Here is a 15,898-nt window from a genome sequence, read left to right as displayed (position 1 = left end):
ATTACAGCGATGTCCACAGTGGTCAGAGACCTTATCACAAACATAGGGATGGGAGTGGAAAGGCCCTGGCTCTCAAGTTTGGCGATGTCCCAGGATGCCCACTGGGGCTGTTACTTAATCCTTCTGAATCAGTTTCCTTCTCAGAAAAATGTCTGTAACAGTCATACTAACCTCACAAAATTCCTTTTAGGTTCAAATGATTAAGGTATTAGAGAATGCTCTGTAAACAGTGAAGCAGATATTATTGTTATTATGATGTGTATACGGGAAGGGCAGGATACAGGGTGCAGGAAGCCCTGAGTTTTTAAGATACTGACTGGCTAACTTTCCCTTCTTAGACTAACTGCCATACTGCTGTCATCTCAGTTCAATAAATATTTGGGTGGCTTCTAAGTGCCAGGAGCCTTGCTGGACTCGGGATACAAAGATACAGGCTCTGCCTCAGGTGGCAAGTGACATGAAAACAGAGCATTTCAGTGCAGGTTATAGCGTGGGACTCCCGACGTGGAAGTGTTCAGGAACAGGAGACCAAACTGCAAGTCAATGTGGCAAGGCAATATTCATTTTAGGCTTATTTTTTCGAGATATAATTCACATACCATATAATTCATCTATGTAAAGTACAGAATTCCATGTTTTTTAATATATTTACAGGGCTTTGCAATCATCTAATTTTAGACCATTTCAGCCTCCCTAAAAGAAACCCTGTACCATTAGCAGTTACTCTCCCTTCACTCTTCCACCCCCAGCCCCAGGCAAAGACTAATGTGCTTTCTGTCTCTACAGATTTGCCTACCCTGGACATCTCATATAAGCGGAAGTGCACAACACACATGATTAGCATAATGTTTTCAAAGTTCATCCTGTTGTAACACTCATCAGTACTTACACTTGTTTACAGCTAAATAATATCCCACTGGACGGATGTATCTTATTTTATTTATTCATCTCTCAGTTTATGGGCATTTGGGTTCTTTTTACTTCTTGGCCATTTTTTATGAATAATGCTGCTATGAACATTTGTGTATGCCTGTTTTGTGTGAATATATGTTTTCATTTCTCTCAGGTAGATACCCAGGAGTAGAACTGTCGGGTCCTATAGTTACTCTAATATTTTGAGGGACTGCCAAACTGTTTTTCCAAAGCAGCTGTATCATTTTACATTCCTACCAGCAATATATGAGGGTTTCAATTTCTCCACATCCTCGTCAGCACCTGTTCTCATCTGTCATTTGATTATAGACAGCCATTGTAGTGGGTATCAAACAGGGTCTCTGTGGTTTTGATTGATGTTTCCCTAATGACGAATGACACTGAGCATCTTTTCATGTGCTTATTTGTTATTTATATACTTTTTTTGAAAAAATGTCTATTCAAATCCTTTGCCCATTCTTACATTGGGTTATTTGTCTTTTTACTGCATTAGAAGAATCCTTTATATAGTCCAGATACTAGTCCCTTATCAGATATATGATTTGTAAGTATTTTCTCCCATTTTTTGGTAGCATTTTCACTTTGACAGTACCGTTTGCAGCACAAAAGTTTAATTTCCATATAGTCCCATTTACCTATTTCTGTTGTTGCTTGTGCTTTTGGTGTATACCTAAGAAACCACTGCATAACCCAAAGTGACTCTTCTATAAGTCTTATGGTTTTAGCTCTTATATCCATGATTCATTTTGAGTTAATTTTGTGTAGCGTGTATGTTACGGGTCCAACTTCATTCTTCTGAAGGTTGACAAAATAATTCTTATTTTACCAAAGATGACTAAGGCAGTATTTCTAGGAGGCAGACTAACACATCATTCAAAATACATCCTCAAAAATACCTCCATGGCTGCAGAAAACATAACATCATTGCACTAACTCACACGTGGAAGAGAATGAGATAAGAACAAATAGCTGATGCACTTGGTGATATAAATTTGAATCACATACAAATTTTTCTCTTCCTTTAGAGAACACCTTTAGAGTAGTATAGGGAGGGATGGGGAGGAATCAGGTTTATGATATGGGTTCAGGAAGGATCCAATGTCACAACAATACCAATGCTCCATCCATTCATTCACCAAGTATTTACTGAGCACCTAGTATGTGTCAGGTACCACTGTAAGCACTGGAGGACAGTGAGCAAAGCAAGACAAAAACGCCCTCTGCATCCTAGTGGAACAAAGACCAGAGACAAGAAACCCAACAAATAAACAGTATTTCAGATAGCGGAAAGTGCAATGAAGAAAACACAAGCAGAGAAAGATGACAGGGAATGGGGAGCGAGACACAAGGGGCCCTGGGGGAAGTGTCCCAGGTGTGAACCAGGAACGACACATGCCACACAGACGCTTTGTAGAATAGTGAAGGGCTAAGAGTGAGGGTTCTAGAACCAGAGTGCCTGGGTTCAAATCTGAGCTCAGGACTTAGAAGCTACATGACCCAGGACAAGCTACTTACTTCTCTGGGCTTTGGTACCCTCAAATGTAAAATGGAAGCAGTAATAGTAGCTAATTTACAAGTTTCCAGGATTAAATGAGTTAATACACGTAAAACACTTAGAACAATACCTGACACACAGTAAGTAATCCAGAAACGTTAGATATGATTGGTGATTAATATCCCTTCAGGAGTGTTACATGCTAAGAAATTAGCAAGTGACTGAGTAAAAAGGATTCCAAGTGAGGCTTCAGCAAAAGCTCAAGCTTGCCAAGCCTAGAGAAATATGCTTCCAAATTACTGAAAGAGTCAATCCCCAATACGCAAGTCATCCAATGACACTGCTTGCAAGGTCACAGATGGTGTGACTGCCATGGAATAAATCTTAATAGCTCTCACCCCAGAGAAAATGTTTCTTTACTGGCTTTTACCAGGATCCAGAAATGGGGATGTTTACTCACACTTTAGAGTTCTGGCACTCATTTCTAATTTTTTTCTCCAAGAATCACTCAACGGGCACTTCCTCACTGTTTTGTCTTATTCCTAGAAGTAGCTGAGCCTGTGTTCAGACAATCTGGCATTGAAAGAAACCCATTCTCTCTCTTACCGACAGTGCTTGAAGGTGTTTTTTGTTTCTCAAGGACGGTAAAGGGCCAAGTGAATCCACCTGATTTAAGTATTCTGCTAACTTTGACAGGCATTATTTGTCAACATGTAACAAGTTTTGTGATTATTATAACAGACAACATAATTCCAGTTTGGAGAGGAAGTTAGTGTCCCCCTCTGCCCCCTGCCATACCAAAGAAATTTGGCCAAAGTGATTCACAGCAGTGTCATTAATAAAACAGTGATGGATGGAGGCAGCCTTAGTGTCCAACAATCACTGATGATTGAGCGAATAAAGGTGTCTCAGCCTGAGGAAAATCTCTGTAGCCAGCAATAATACACAATAACAGCAAAAAATAATAATAGCAGCCATTTTCTGAGTACCAACCATCAATGAGGCATGATGCTGGGGGCTTTTATAAATATTAGCTCATTGAAAACCTTTCTATGAGATAGGTATTTCCATTTTACAAAGAAGAAAATGAGCTCGGAAAGGTTCCAGCACCTCCACAAGGCTAGCGTTCAAACTCAGGCTGACTGCAGTCGTGCCCTTTCTGTCATCTGTAGCAAGCGGCTGTGTTAATACAAGCAAACATGTATCTAAAATTATAAGGGCTAATGTTTACTGAGCGTTTACTATGTGCCAGGCACTGTGCTAAGCACTTTACGGGTATGATTTAATTTGTATATAAACCTTCTTTAGAGAGAAAGAAATTGAGTCACAAAGAGACAGAAAGTTAATTAAGGTTACAGCTAAGATGTGAACCCAGGAGTCCCTTCCATGAAGTAACGTTATGATTTAAAAAAAAAAAAGCAAAGTACTAAATAGAATACCTAACTGAAGTAGTTAAGGGTTTGACGTTGATTATTTTCACCTGACGTTGTTCACATCCCTGAGGCACTGCCCTAGTTCGAGCCCTTGTCGCCACCCGGACTTGCTGGGGTCTGTCCATCCCCCGAACACACATGCACAGATGCCTGTCAGGAGCCACAGCAGAGCTCCGGAGGCTGAGGATACAGGGTGACCCAACACAGACTCAGTCCTAACTATCCTCCCCGCAGGCTCCTCTCTGCCTGATCAGCTCTCACCCTGGCTCTCCTCACGGGGCCTCAAATGCAGGTGCTCAGTTCCAATGTCACTTTGGGAGAGGCCTTCCCTGGTTACACTAATGTTCGCCTCTTTCCCCTATCTGCGCTGCTACATGTTTGCTGTCTGACTTTTCAACTACAAAGAAAGGCCCATGAGGGCAGGGACTGTGTCTGCCTTGTTTATTTCCTCCATCCCCAGAGCTCAGAAGAGCACCCGGCAGAGGAGACTCTCACAATTATGTGCTGAATGAAAAAACTTCCCCGTTTTTAGTATCTCTCCCTCCTGCATACTGCTGGCAAAGCGATCTTTCGACAACAACAGATCTTGGACCAACTTGCAATGCTTGAAAACTTCTGTAGCTCTTAGTTGTGTATTGGTTGTCAAACTCCCTCCTCTTCACTTTACAGTCAATGCCCTGACCAAACCGTGTCTAACCTCTTCTCCAAAACACCAAAGAGGTAGTGAATTTAAATGTTTAAGAGTGTGGGCTAAGATTCCAGCTCCACCACCTACTAATCTACCAGACAACTGACCGGAGGCAGATTTGGGCCTTGGTTTTCTCATCTGTTAAGTGGGGGCAATAATATAGCACCCAATCAAAGGGTTGTGGTGAGGATTAAGCTAGTTATTAGATCAAAAGCATTGAAAGTCACTCCTAGCACACTAAAAAATGCAACTTTCTCCTGCCATAAGCCATGGTCCTCAGTCACGTCAATCTGCTCCTTCTTCCCTAAGCGAGCCATGCTCTTTATACTCCCCTGCCTTTCCCACATGGGCTGTTTTTTAAGTCCACCACTGACTCACTATGACTGCATATGTTTATTAATGTGCAGTTCCTTAGAGCAGAAATGATATCTTTAATTCTTTATAAGGTATGGGACGCTGATTCGCTTGATAAATGTCAAACCAGGATCACTACCTAAAATTAGTCATTTTAATAGTTTGTACTTTCATAAGACTATTCAAGGTGGCCTTCTAAGATTCATTTGGTTTTAATTTTCTGTTTACTTAAATGCTGACTTCTAAGAATAACTGAAGGATTAGAAAGCTTTATCCTCCCCAATTTTGCAGGCTCTCATCTTCCACCTACTCCTTTCTCACCATCATTTATAACAATAACGCCATAAATACTGACCCCGGGGCAGTTAAAATGAACCTTAAATACTACATAAAATATAGGGGTTATTATTACAAGTAATACTGACAGATCTCGCCTCTGCTAGTAATTACTGGCAGGAATTTGTCCAATAACATGGAGACACTGTTTTCTCTGTGTCCCCCTGACCCCGCCAGGGAGAAATGTTGAACTTCACAGGTTAGGAACAACATATTCTCTCTCTCAACTGGAAACAGGTGGAAAATAAATGTCCAAGTTGTAAATAAAAATGTGATTCATGGGCAATTTGAAGTCTGGAATATTCTGAGGGCTTGGGAGGGTTGGGTAGTTTGCCCAAGGGATAGAATCTGATCAATTCAAGGATACTGGGTTCTCAGAGGCCTACGAAAGATAGGCAGGAAAGCTTGCCTTTCAACATATCGCCTGGGGCAAGTCTCTTACCTATGAAGGACACCTGCCTGCAGGGCCTAGATCCTCCCCCATCCACACTATTCTAGTCTAGTTCCAACATCTTAGGAACAACCATCATGTGCTATGTTGTTTCGATGGGAAAATACGCTCCCAGACTAAACAACTGGCTTACAGAAGACTTTTGGGAAAAGGTCTCATTCACAAGGTAGCGACTACACAGAGTTGGAATTAGTCCCCCTGGAGAGGATTTGCCAAGCATTGTGTCCTAAGTTTTGCAGGAAAAAGAAGCCAACCTCTTTGAAATGAGTAATGTAGGCTACCTGGCCAAATACTCAGATCCAAATCTGGGTTAAGCAATTACAAATATAATGGCAAGAAAACAAGAGGAGGCGAGATGAGAAAAGGGTGCGACCGGAGGCTGAGGGGCTGGGGTCAGACACAGGAAGGTGTGAACCCGGCTCTGGGGAGCAACCCGCTTCCTCTGCCAGCTCTTCCCCCAATAGCCCAGGGCCAGCTCCTTGTCACTATTTCCACCTACGGTCGATATCACCACCTCAGAGGGCCTTCCCGGACTACCCACTGTGAGGCAGTCTTACCCTCATCCCGATGTATTTTCTTCTCTTCATGGCACTTACCACGATCTGAAACTGCCTTATTGCTTCTTTACTGTCTGTCTCTCCCTAAAAGAACCTAAACCCCACGTGGAGTTTCACTCACGTCACGCCTGCTAGTGTGTACCTGGACCTAGCACAGCGTGTAGCACAGGGTAGACACATAGCACGACACACATCTGTTGAACAAACAGGGCTGTAGTACAAGGATTCAGTGATGGAATAAAGCAATAAGTGATTCATCCACCTACCAACATATCTATCCACCTACCTTACTTACTGACCTGCTTATCTGTGTCTGAAACAGCATCGCTGCACAGCAGCCCTTAATAAATATTATAGAAGAAGCGAAACGGGATGATACTGCCATGAATCAGCAAGTGTTTACTGAACAACAGGAGAAACCAGGAGTATAAGACATGGTCCTTCTAGGAAGCAGAGCAAAATTCAGCTCAAGATTGAGAGCAGCTTGAATGCTTACTTAAAGTCTGCAAATGGTGAGAGCAATTTGTGATTTGATAAACGTCTTTAGTCAATGTTGAGAATTTATAGAGAACTCCTGGAACCCACCTAACACTATGCTGATGTTGACAATGTGGGCAGAGCAAAGAACGGCTCTGCATCTTCTCCCATAAAGTCGACAAAAGGCTTCCAGTCCACCCTGCCTCACAGGGGAGCGTGGAGAGTACCCAGACAGAGGCCCCCTCCCCACACGTTCATCCCGGACGCAGCCACGCCACTCTGGCCCCTCCGCCTTTGCTGAAAGGCAGGGAGGCCACTGTGAGAAGCTGGAAACAACCGAGACCAAGGTTATTTCACCTCCTCTCTCACCCACGTTGCAATGACAGCTGTGGTCATGGCAGACACATTTTGGGGAGAAGACCAAAGAACAAGACCTTTCAGGTCTCTTTCAGCATTGCATTTTCATGAAATCTTATCTGTACAGGGATTCAGAAAATGAGTCAACTGCCTTTGCATATTTTGAGCATAGAGTTCTTTGACTCATACTTAAAAGTTGGGAAAGAGGATATTTATTTAAGATAGTGGTTTTCAAACTATTTTTTAAGTAGCAGACTACTTTTTTGTACATGAAGTTTTACGTGGATCCCTAACACATGGAACAGACCCGCGGGGCGCTCCTAGGGCTGCAGCCAGGGGCCGGGCTCCGCCCTCTCAGCCTCCCCCTCGCCCTGACATTTTTGAGGAGCACAACTGGTTTAAGGGAAAGGAAGTTAATATTTAGATAAATAAACTGATGAAAGGGGAAGGAGGGAAAGCTTTCCTTAATGTGAGGAAAGTTGGAGTGGGCAAGTCTCCACTCGGTACCCACCACAGTAAAGACTGATCTGAGCAAGAATCATCAATGGAAACCCCCCCTTGGAGGGACAGTTTGGTAAGAAGCAGGATATTTGCCTGACCTGCAACCGTCTCCCCAGGGTCTGCTTAGAAGGGAGAAAACACTGCTTGTCGGGGCACCCACATCACTGTTCCGTAGACTTCAAATACGTGAATGTCATGCAAGACACAGAAAGGCTGAGGACACATCACAAACTGCAAGGTAAAAGAGACATGGCATCTAAATACAATCTACAATCCTTGACTGGATCATGTACTTGAGGGAAAAAGATACTATAAAGGACATTATTGGGACAACAGACAAGATTTGGAATAAGGATCATCAATTTGATAGAAGTACTCTATTGGTGCTAAATTTCCTGAATTTGGTGACTGTACTGTGGTTACATGAGAGAATGTGCTTGTTCTTAGGAAACACGTACTGAAGTATGTGGCCTAAAGGGGATGTGATACGTGTGGCCTACCTTCTAAGAGTTCAGAAAAAAATATATAATAAGGCATATTTACTTGCACAGAGGGAGCAGTGGTTCTCAAACTGGGATCCCGGGAGGAGCATCAGCACCACCAAGAACTTGCTAGAAATGCCCCACCCCAGCCCTCCCAAATCAGCTGTCCTGTCTGTTCTAACAAGCCCTCCAGGGGATTCTGCTGCTCACTAACTCTCGGAAACCACTGATACAGAGAGAATGATAAAACAAGTGTTGTGAAACATTTCTGGGGAAAGGGCACAGGGCAGTTTTCTGGATGATTATTGAAACTTCTCTGTATGTTTGAAATTGTTTCCAAATAAAAATTAACAATAACAACAACAAAAACATTACTTAAGTAGAGATGTGGAAAGGAAGAAACCCTGGGGGCAAGAAGGCAAATCACAGAGCTGCTGCAGTGACTTTCACAGAGATGGTGGGGTTAGAACCTTAGCTGCCGCAGCTCCAGTACAGGGCAGGGGGTGGGGCTGTCTGGCCTGCATGGTCTTCCAACAACGCATCTCCTTCCTGCAGAAAGTACAGGCATGAAACCACTAACCTGAGTAGGAGAGTCTGGCAATCTCTATAAACAGGTCTTCTTCAGAAAAGCTTTCGGGAAGCATGAGGAAAGCAGCAGTTACAGCACTCTTCAGGTTTTTATCCAGGGCTGACCTGAGAGCCACATTCTCATTCATTGCTACGATTTTCACCTGGAAAAAGCAGAAAATTTCAGAAGAAAAATTCCAGGAGTGGAGTATTGCTCAATCTATGTATTTATACACACACTGGAACTGTCCTAAACTCTTAGCCCTGAAGAGCTTTGAGTAGTAGGCCAGTTAACGTGAAATAATTATTATTCTAATGAGCAGTTTCAGTCTCCTGTTTCAAGCCCAAATCAGACAACTCATGACACAGGAAAGAAGACAAAATAAATATTTTTCTTAAATGAGGAAACTCCACATGAGTTCTGAAAAAAGAAGTCAATACAAAATGGAATAAATGATCTTTGGGAAATTTAGTATTTTTTTTTTTAATATTGGTCTTCACTTAATTTTATGGTGGCCAAAGGCATTTTACCTCTTTATTTAGAACTCACCTCTATTCTAATCCATACATAACCAGAGCAGGTCATGCTCTATTTTGAACTGATTTTGAACTTGACTAAGGGGAAAGGAAATTAGCTACAGCAGAAGCTGCTGTCTTTGACTCCCCCCACAACCCATCAAGATACACATTGCTCCAGTGTGTTCTGCCTGGTTTTAAAGACTGCACTGTAGTTAAGAGAATGTGTTCAAGTCCCAGCCCTGTCTCTTATTAGCTCTGTGACTATGGGTATCATTCCTTATCGGTAAAACAGGGTTCATAACTGAACTGAGCTTATAGGGTTGCTGGGAAGATCAGATGAGATGCTACCTCTGAACCCGCAGCTGGAGTGAGCTTCCGTGTGTGTTTCCTGGTGCACAGTGCTAGCGTTTCTCTCTGCCCAGGGTTCTCACCTTTAGTAGCATCAGAAGCTCCTGGAGGCTTGTTACGACATGTGCTATTAGGCCCATCCCCCCAGCGTTTCTGACTCAGCAGGCCTGGGTGAGGCCTGAAAACGTACATTTCTAACAGGTTCCCAGGGAATGCTGATGCTGCTGGTGCGGGGACCACATTTTGAGAACCACTGCTCTAGGGTATACACTCAGACCCAGAACTGCCAAATTGCTCCTTGTAGAGATTGTGCCAATTTGCACTCCCGACATAATCTTAAACCATCATGCTGCCTCTGATTGATTTTCTAAACAAGCAATGGATCTAGAAATCCCTCATGAAAACACCCATGTATCTGAAACGTAACCACCATTTCTAAACCATTTAGTGCTGTAACCAAATTTTTCTCTAGTTCTAGAAAGTAGGGTGTAAATTGCCTTTTATTTATCAAATACAGATAATTTCTGACAAAATTCAGATGGCACATAAAAGGCACATACAGTATGAGAAATTCCAAATTAAAATTTTACTAGATAGCAAGGAAAGATGGGAATGATGCGTATTCCAAAGTATAGTTTCTTCTCTATTTTTTTTTTTTTTTTACTAATTGTGAAAAGCAATATTAGAAAACATAATTATTTTTAAATCAGGCTTAAGAATGTAAATTCTATCTTTTACCTTTTGTCCCTACTTTTTTTTTAAGGGAATATTTATTACATACAAATCTCTCCTATGGTAGGTAAGCCACTTAATTCCACACTACCGCCTCCTCCCTCGTAATTACAAGGACTTAATGGCCCTGAATTAAGCCTTGCAGCACTTGTGTGAGTTCAGTATTACTGCAAACATCTGCAAAAAGCCAAAGCAAGGAGCAGCCCAGGAGCATGGATCTGCCCAGGGTTGCATAATGAGTTGATGGCAAAAATCATGGCAACACCCTTGTACTTGGCAAATTCAGCTCTAAAAATTCTGAGTTATCCTCATGCATTCTGTTCTGGGTAACTTTTAATCTTGAAAGATGATTAAAATAAAATTTAAGGTCCTATAATAACTCCTATGTCTATTCCTTGAATAACTTTCCCAAGCTTTATATTCCATACAGAATCAGGGATCTAGGCGGGCAACCTCCTCATCTCACAAATGGGGAAACAGACCCAGAGAGTTAAAAGGAGGAACAGTGGCACACCGTACCAGGACCCAGGACTCATCAGTGAGCCTATGAAGCCTCTTTACTTCCAAATTCCTATTCTTCATCCTCATTTACCAGGTCCTGCTCAATAATTCTACATTCTCTTTTTTTTTTTGGAGGGCAGGGGATTGGACTTTTACAGAAACAATGAAAATAGAAGCTATTTTGAGATACGAACAAAATCAAAGCTGCAAAGGAAGGAGTAAGTAAAGTTTAGGGAAATTTTCCCATTGAATGAAATACCATTGTTCTCTAAGAAAGTTTCTACTCAGGTTGTGAAAAAAAAAAAGGCAATCTGTTTGCTACTTAAGGTTAAGAGAGTGAAATTAAAAGCATCCTTACTCAAAGGAAAAATGTCAATTCAGAAGACTGCTACTGTGCTGATCCCGTTCTCCAGTGTAAGGTGAACTAGGAACTTGTCTCAGCAGCACTGTTATTTGTTGTTCAGAGTGAAAAGCCAGTGAACTCTTGGGACACTGCCAGAGAGGCCTGGGAAAAAAAAGAAAGTCCTCAGATTTGTGAATAGCTGTTTGTATCTTACTGGGAATGCCCCGACCTGAACCACAGATATAGCATTAGCACTACTGCCAAGGGGAAAATCTTTACTGGAGAGAGGAAGGGGCAACACTTGAAGGGATTTTCAAAAGCCCAACTTGAGAGATTTGTGAGTACCTTTCAAGATGGAAAAAAAGAGAAAGTCACATGTGGTCTCCTCTATAATAGTCACACGGAGACAGAGCTTGAATTGCAAAGAGTGAAGTTATAGTCACAAAGAACACAGCCCTACCTCGTGTTCAAACACTCGACCATTAATCAAATGATACTTCCCATAGTAGTTGTCCATTTGAAGTGAACAGAAAGGCAAATTTTTCTAAATGGACTTTCTTGAGGACCAAAGAGAAATAGTGAACATTTGAGCTGGATTAAAAAAACCTTATTATCTACCTGTTGGACTGTGGGCTCTTGAGACTAGCAATGTAGTGGTTTTTTAAAAAAAAATTCTTTTGGCACACACAGAGAAAAAACTTACTTGTCTTTTGAATAAGTAAATGAATGACTCAATCTTTTCATTTCAAAAGCTAGAGGTCCAAAGATTTGCTCTCAGCTGGGCAGAGCAAAGACTAGTTGGTAAGCCAGGCTTTCCAAGTCCCATTCAAGCACCTTCTGTACCACTGGGATTTTTCTATGTACAAAAAAGTAAATTTCAATAAAGTTACAATATGGTGAACTGGCCGAGAGACTGACATACAGAGTGAAGTAAGTCAGAAAGAGGAAAACAAATATAGTATATTAACGCATATATGTGGGAATTAGAAAAATGGTACAGATAATCTTATTTGCAAAGTACGTATAGACATACAGATATAGAGAACAAACGTATGGATACCAAGGGGGAAAGGGGGGGGATGGTGGGATGAACTGGGAGATTGGGATTGACATATATACACTACTGATACTATGTATAAAATAGACAACCAATGAAAACCTACTGTACAGCACAGGGAACTCTACTCAGTGCTCTGTGGTGACCTAAATGGGAAGGAAATCCAAAACAGAGGGGATATATGTATCTGTATAGCTGATTCACTTTGCTGTACAGCAGAAACTAACACAACATTGTAAAGCAACTATACTCCAATAAAATTTTAAAAAACCCAATATGGTGATGCTTACAAATTGTGAATATACTAAAAACCACTGAATTGTACATTTTAAAGGGCTGAATTGTACGGCATGTGATTATATCTCATAGAGTAGTTACAAAAAAGCTATATGACTAGCAAATAAGAGAAAATATATTGGAATGAATACATTAAAGTAAATTATAATCCTCTTAACAAGGTGGCAAAATACTGTTTGTCAATATGAATGCTTTAAAAATTCAAGCCATGTTATCTATACATTAAAAACAATATCAAATACAAAAACCCAACTTACATTAAATTAGGGAAATGAATATTAGTATTACTTTAGACTTCTGATTTAAAAAAAGATTGGCCACAACAAGGGTCTATTAAATACTTCTCAAGTTTCTGGACTTGGAAAATGGCTTGGTAAAGAACTCAAACTGCACTAGAAATAAAAATGCATTATCTCCTCAATTATGAGGTAAGGTAATGGCAAAGAATGAAAGAAATTCAATTTGCACCCAACTTTTTCCAGAAATACCCATCTTTTTAAGCAAAGTACTCCTTTATGTTTTTTTTTTTAAATAATAAACTTTATTTTTTAGAGCAGGTTTAGGTTCACAGCAAAACCAAATGGAAAGTACAGAGAGCTTCCATATACCCCCTACATATTCCTTTTAAAGATTTAAATTGCTAGTCATGGAGAAATTCTACACTATTTGCAATGTGGAAGATAATTTTAGAGCTTCAGACAATATAATTTAATATAACTCCTTTCAAAACACATAAAAACAAAAAATTCACACTCATTCTCACAATTCTTTCTTAAGATAGTCACCCATTATTTCTGTCCAAAAAGCTACCAGCCCTTTCTTGCCATCTGATTTGTTCGTTTGATTAATATTTGCTGCCACCTAGAGGTAAAAATAGTTTAAAGATAGTTATCCTAAGAGTTCTCCAGTTAACAGTGACTTCTGCAGTAAAGGGAAAGTGTAGGCAGGAGTGGGTGAAAGAGTTAACTCACCCATTTATGATTTTTGATTTCTTTAAATCATGCATTATGTTCAACACCTCAAATAGTTTTTAAAATAGTTTAATCTTCCTGTGCTAGAAGCTTCTTGATAAGCCTGAGGGGCAGTCACTGTTATCAAGAACGTTTTCTTCTGCAAGTCAGCTGAGAAATGCAGGTTTATATGATACGAGCATAGCTGTCTACTTGCCTTGAATTGATGTTTTATTTTTTCAGAATACATGACATTTAGATGCAATGTGAAGTCATTTCCAGTGCTTACATTCTGAGATTTCACAGCACTGCAGTTTTCTACAGCCTATTTTGTTTAAAAACTTGAAATATTCTAAGCACAAATAAATAAATTAAAAAAAAAAAAAAAAGAAAGAAAAAAAAAAACATAGTACAGAGAATAATACAACATTTTCACATTCAAGATCTCATTTTATCTCAAAATAACTCTGAGACAGGCGAGGACAGAGAGAAGGGAAAGATCATTTCCTGAGTGTCTACTGGGGAACTGCTGGGCATTTTGGTTCTAGGTGCTGCTCAAATGCCTTCTGAGGTGGTGTCATCAGCCTCATTCACCGGTGAGGGTGTCCCAAGGCCCAGGGAGAGTAAGTCACTTGTGCACGGTCACACAGCTGGGGAGTGTCAGAGCTGGGACCCAAACCCCAGATCTGTCTGATTCTAAAACAGCTGTGTGAAGAAAGAGTGTGGCAAAGTAGAAGGACGTGGAATGCATCCTTCTCCACAGATGCATCAAGAATACATCAAAAGGTGCAATAATTCCCACAGAGAACCAGCTGAACACCAGCAGACGACCTTGGACACCAGAAAGGATGGCAAAGATCCCGACATAACTCGGTAGGACAGAGGGGGAAAAAAAGGAGAAAGAGGAGAAGAAAGGAAAGGGACGGGTCCCACACCCTGGGGCGGGGGGATCTGAAACAAAGGGGAGATTGCCGAATTCAGGGAAACGTCCCTTATCTGACAGGGAAACCCCTTCTCCAACGGGGAATTTCCCTGGGTCAGAAGGGAGGCATTTGGGACTGTTCAGAGAGGGTAAAGCGGCTGAGCTGTGGCAGACGGGAAAGAGTGAGAAACACACAGAGAGTCCACACCACGGCTCAGCGTGTCCGGACTGGACATGGGTTCACATCTGAACAGGGGGTCTGGGAGCTGGAACGTGGGAACCGGAGAACTGGTTCAGGGTGACAAACATTGTTGGCAGTGGGGAGACAGACTGAGAGGACCGGAGGGAAAAAATCCGCAGCGGAGAACGCCTAACGCAGAAAGCTGGGCGGCCACGGAGGCTCAATAACTGCTGACTCATAAGCAGTGGGGAGGAGCCGCGGGTGTAGCCTCTCTCTCGATGCCTGGCCTGCGATGGACAAAGGAAGGACCCCTCTGGGCCTGGCTAATGCACTCAGGGATAACAAAGGCTCCCGGGTGGGGCTGGCCGAGAGTGCCTGCGGCCTAGAGCACCTGCAGCCGAGAGCCAAAAGCCTGCAGAGCGGCCCAGCTCTGGAGACTTTCTGTTTACACCTAAGCCGCTGGTGTCCCTCTGCAACAGGCACTGCCATGGCCGACTGAGCCGCCGTGACCCAGGCAGGGCGCCCTGGCAGAGTCATAGCAGTGGGGAGGAGCCATGGTTTTAGTCGCTCTTTCAGCCTGAGCTGCCCAAGCCGCCGTGACCCAGGCAGGGCGCCACTGCTCACTCCCTCCCAGGGGAAGGAGCCACTATTGTACCCTCACTCTCCCCACACACTGGCGCTTACAGACAAGCAATGAAGGAAGCTCTGCTGGTCGCAGACTAACACTAAAAGCCCATGGTGGGTAGAAGGACACTTAACAGCTGTGACCGCAAGGAAACAGAAATATTATTATTAATTCTATTGCTCTGGTCCATACTGGGGTCAGTTCTAGCTTTTTTTTTTTTCCAATAATTACGATCTTAGTCCTAAGGGATCTACACGTTTTATAACATTTTTTATTCTAATTTTTATTCTATTTTTATTTTTAGCCTTTTTATATTTTTTTATTTCTAGCTAAGTTTTTTGTAGTACTGACTGTATCTCTCCTACCGTCTTTTCATTTCTTTTATACATTTCTATTTTTTTCTTCTTCTTTTCATATTTCTAGTCACACTATGCTCTTCTGTTGCCCTGCCTTCTATCCTTTTTTAGTTTCTTTTATCTTAATATACTTATAATCAATATTATTGCTTGGCTCTGTTTCCTTGCTTTATTCTCCAGATGACACACTGCTTTGCTTTTTATTATTAGGTTTGGTCTTTATCTTAGTTCTAATTATAATTGTCTGATTTTGTTTTGGGAATCTTTAGTCTGTCTGATTGTACTCTCACTCTTTATTATATTTGATCCTAGCTTTCAAAATTTCTCTGGCTATGTGTTTGTGTGTGTGTGGTTTTTTTTTTTTAATTAATTATGGTCTTAGTCCTAAGGGATCTACACATATTATAACATATTTTTTTATTCTCTTATTCCATTT

General features: G+C 41.5%; 1 protein-coding gene across 6 annotated transcripts in view; it reads right to left on the bottom strand.

The window, feature by feature from the left end:
• Positions 1 to 15,898, bottom strand: part of TAMM41 (TAM41 mitochondrial translocator assembly and maintenance homolog) — a 63,258-nt gene that overhangs the window by 34,122 nt on the left and 13,238 nt on the right. For all 6 annotated transcript variants that reach the window (XR_009048789.1, XR_009048788.1, XM_057705801.1 and 3 more), the window contains exon 4: positions 8,645 to 8,795. Coding sequence is in view for 4 of the 6 variants with exons in the window: in XM_057705801.1 (XP_057561784.1) it covers positions 8,645 to 8,795 (151 nt within the window). In the remaining 2 variants the exon portion in view is untranslated. The remainder of the gene's footprint in view (positions 1 to 8,644; positions 8,796 to 15,898) is intronic.

Source organism: Hippopotamus amphibius, chromosome 13, assembly GCF_030028045.1.
Source record: "Hippopotamus amphibius kiboko isolate mHipAmp2 chromosome 13, mHipAmp2.hap2, whole genome shotgun sequence".
In the NCBI taxonomy this organism is placed as follows: Eukaryota; Metazoa; Chordata; class Mammalia; order Artiodactyla; family Hippopotamidae; genus Hippopotamus; species Hippopotamus amphibius.
This window is presented reverse-complemented; position numbering and strand designations above follow the sequence as displayed.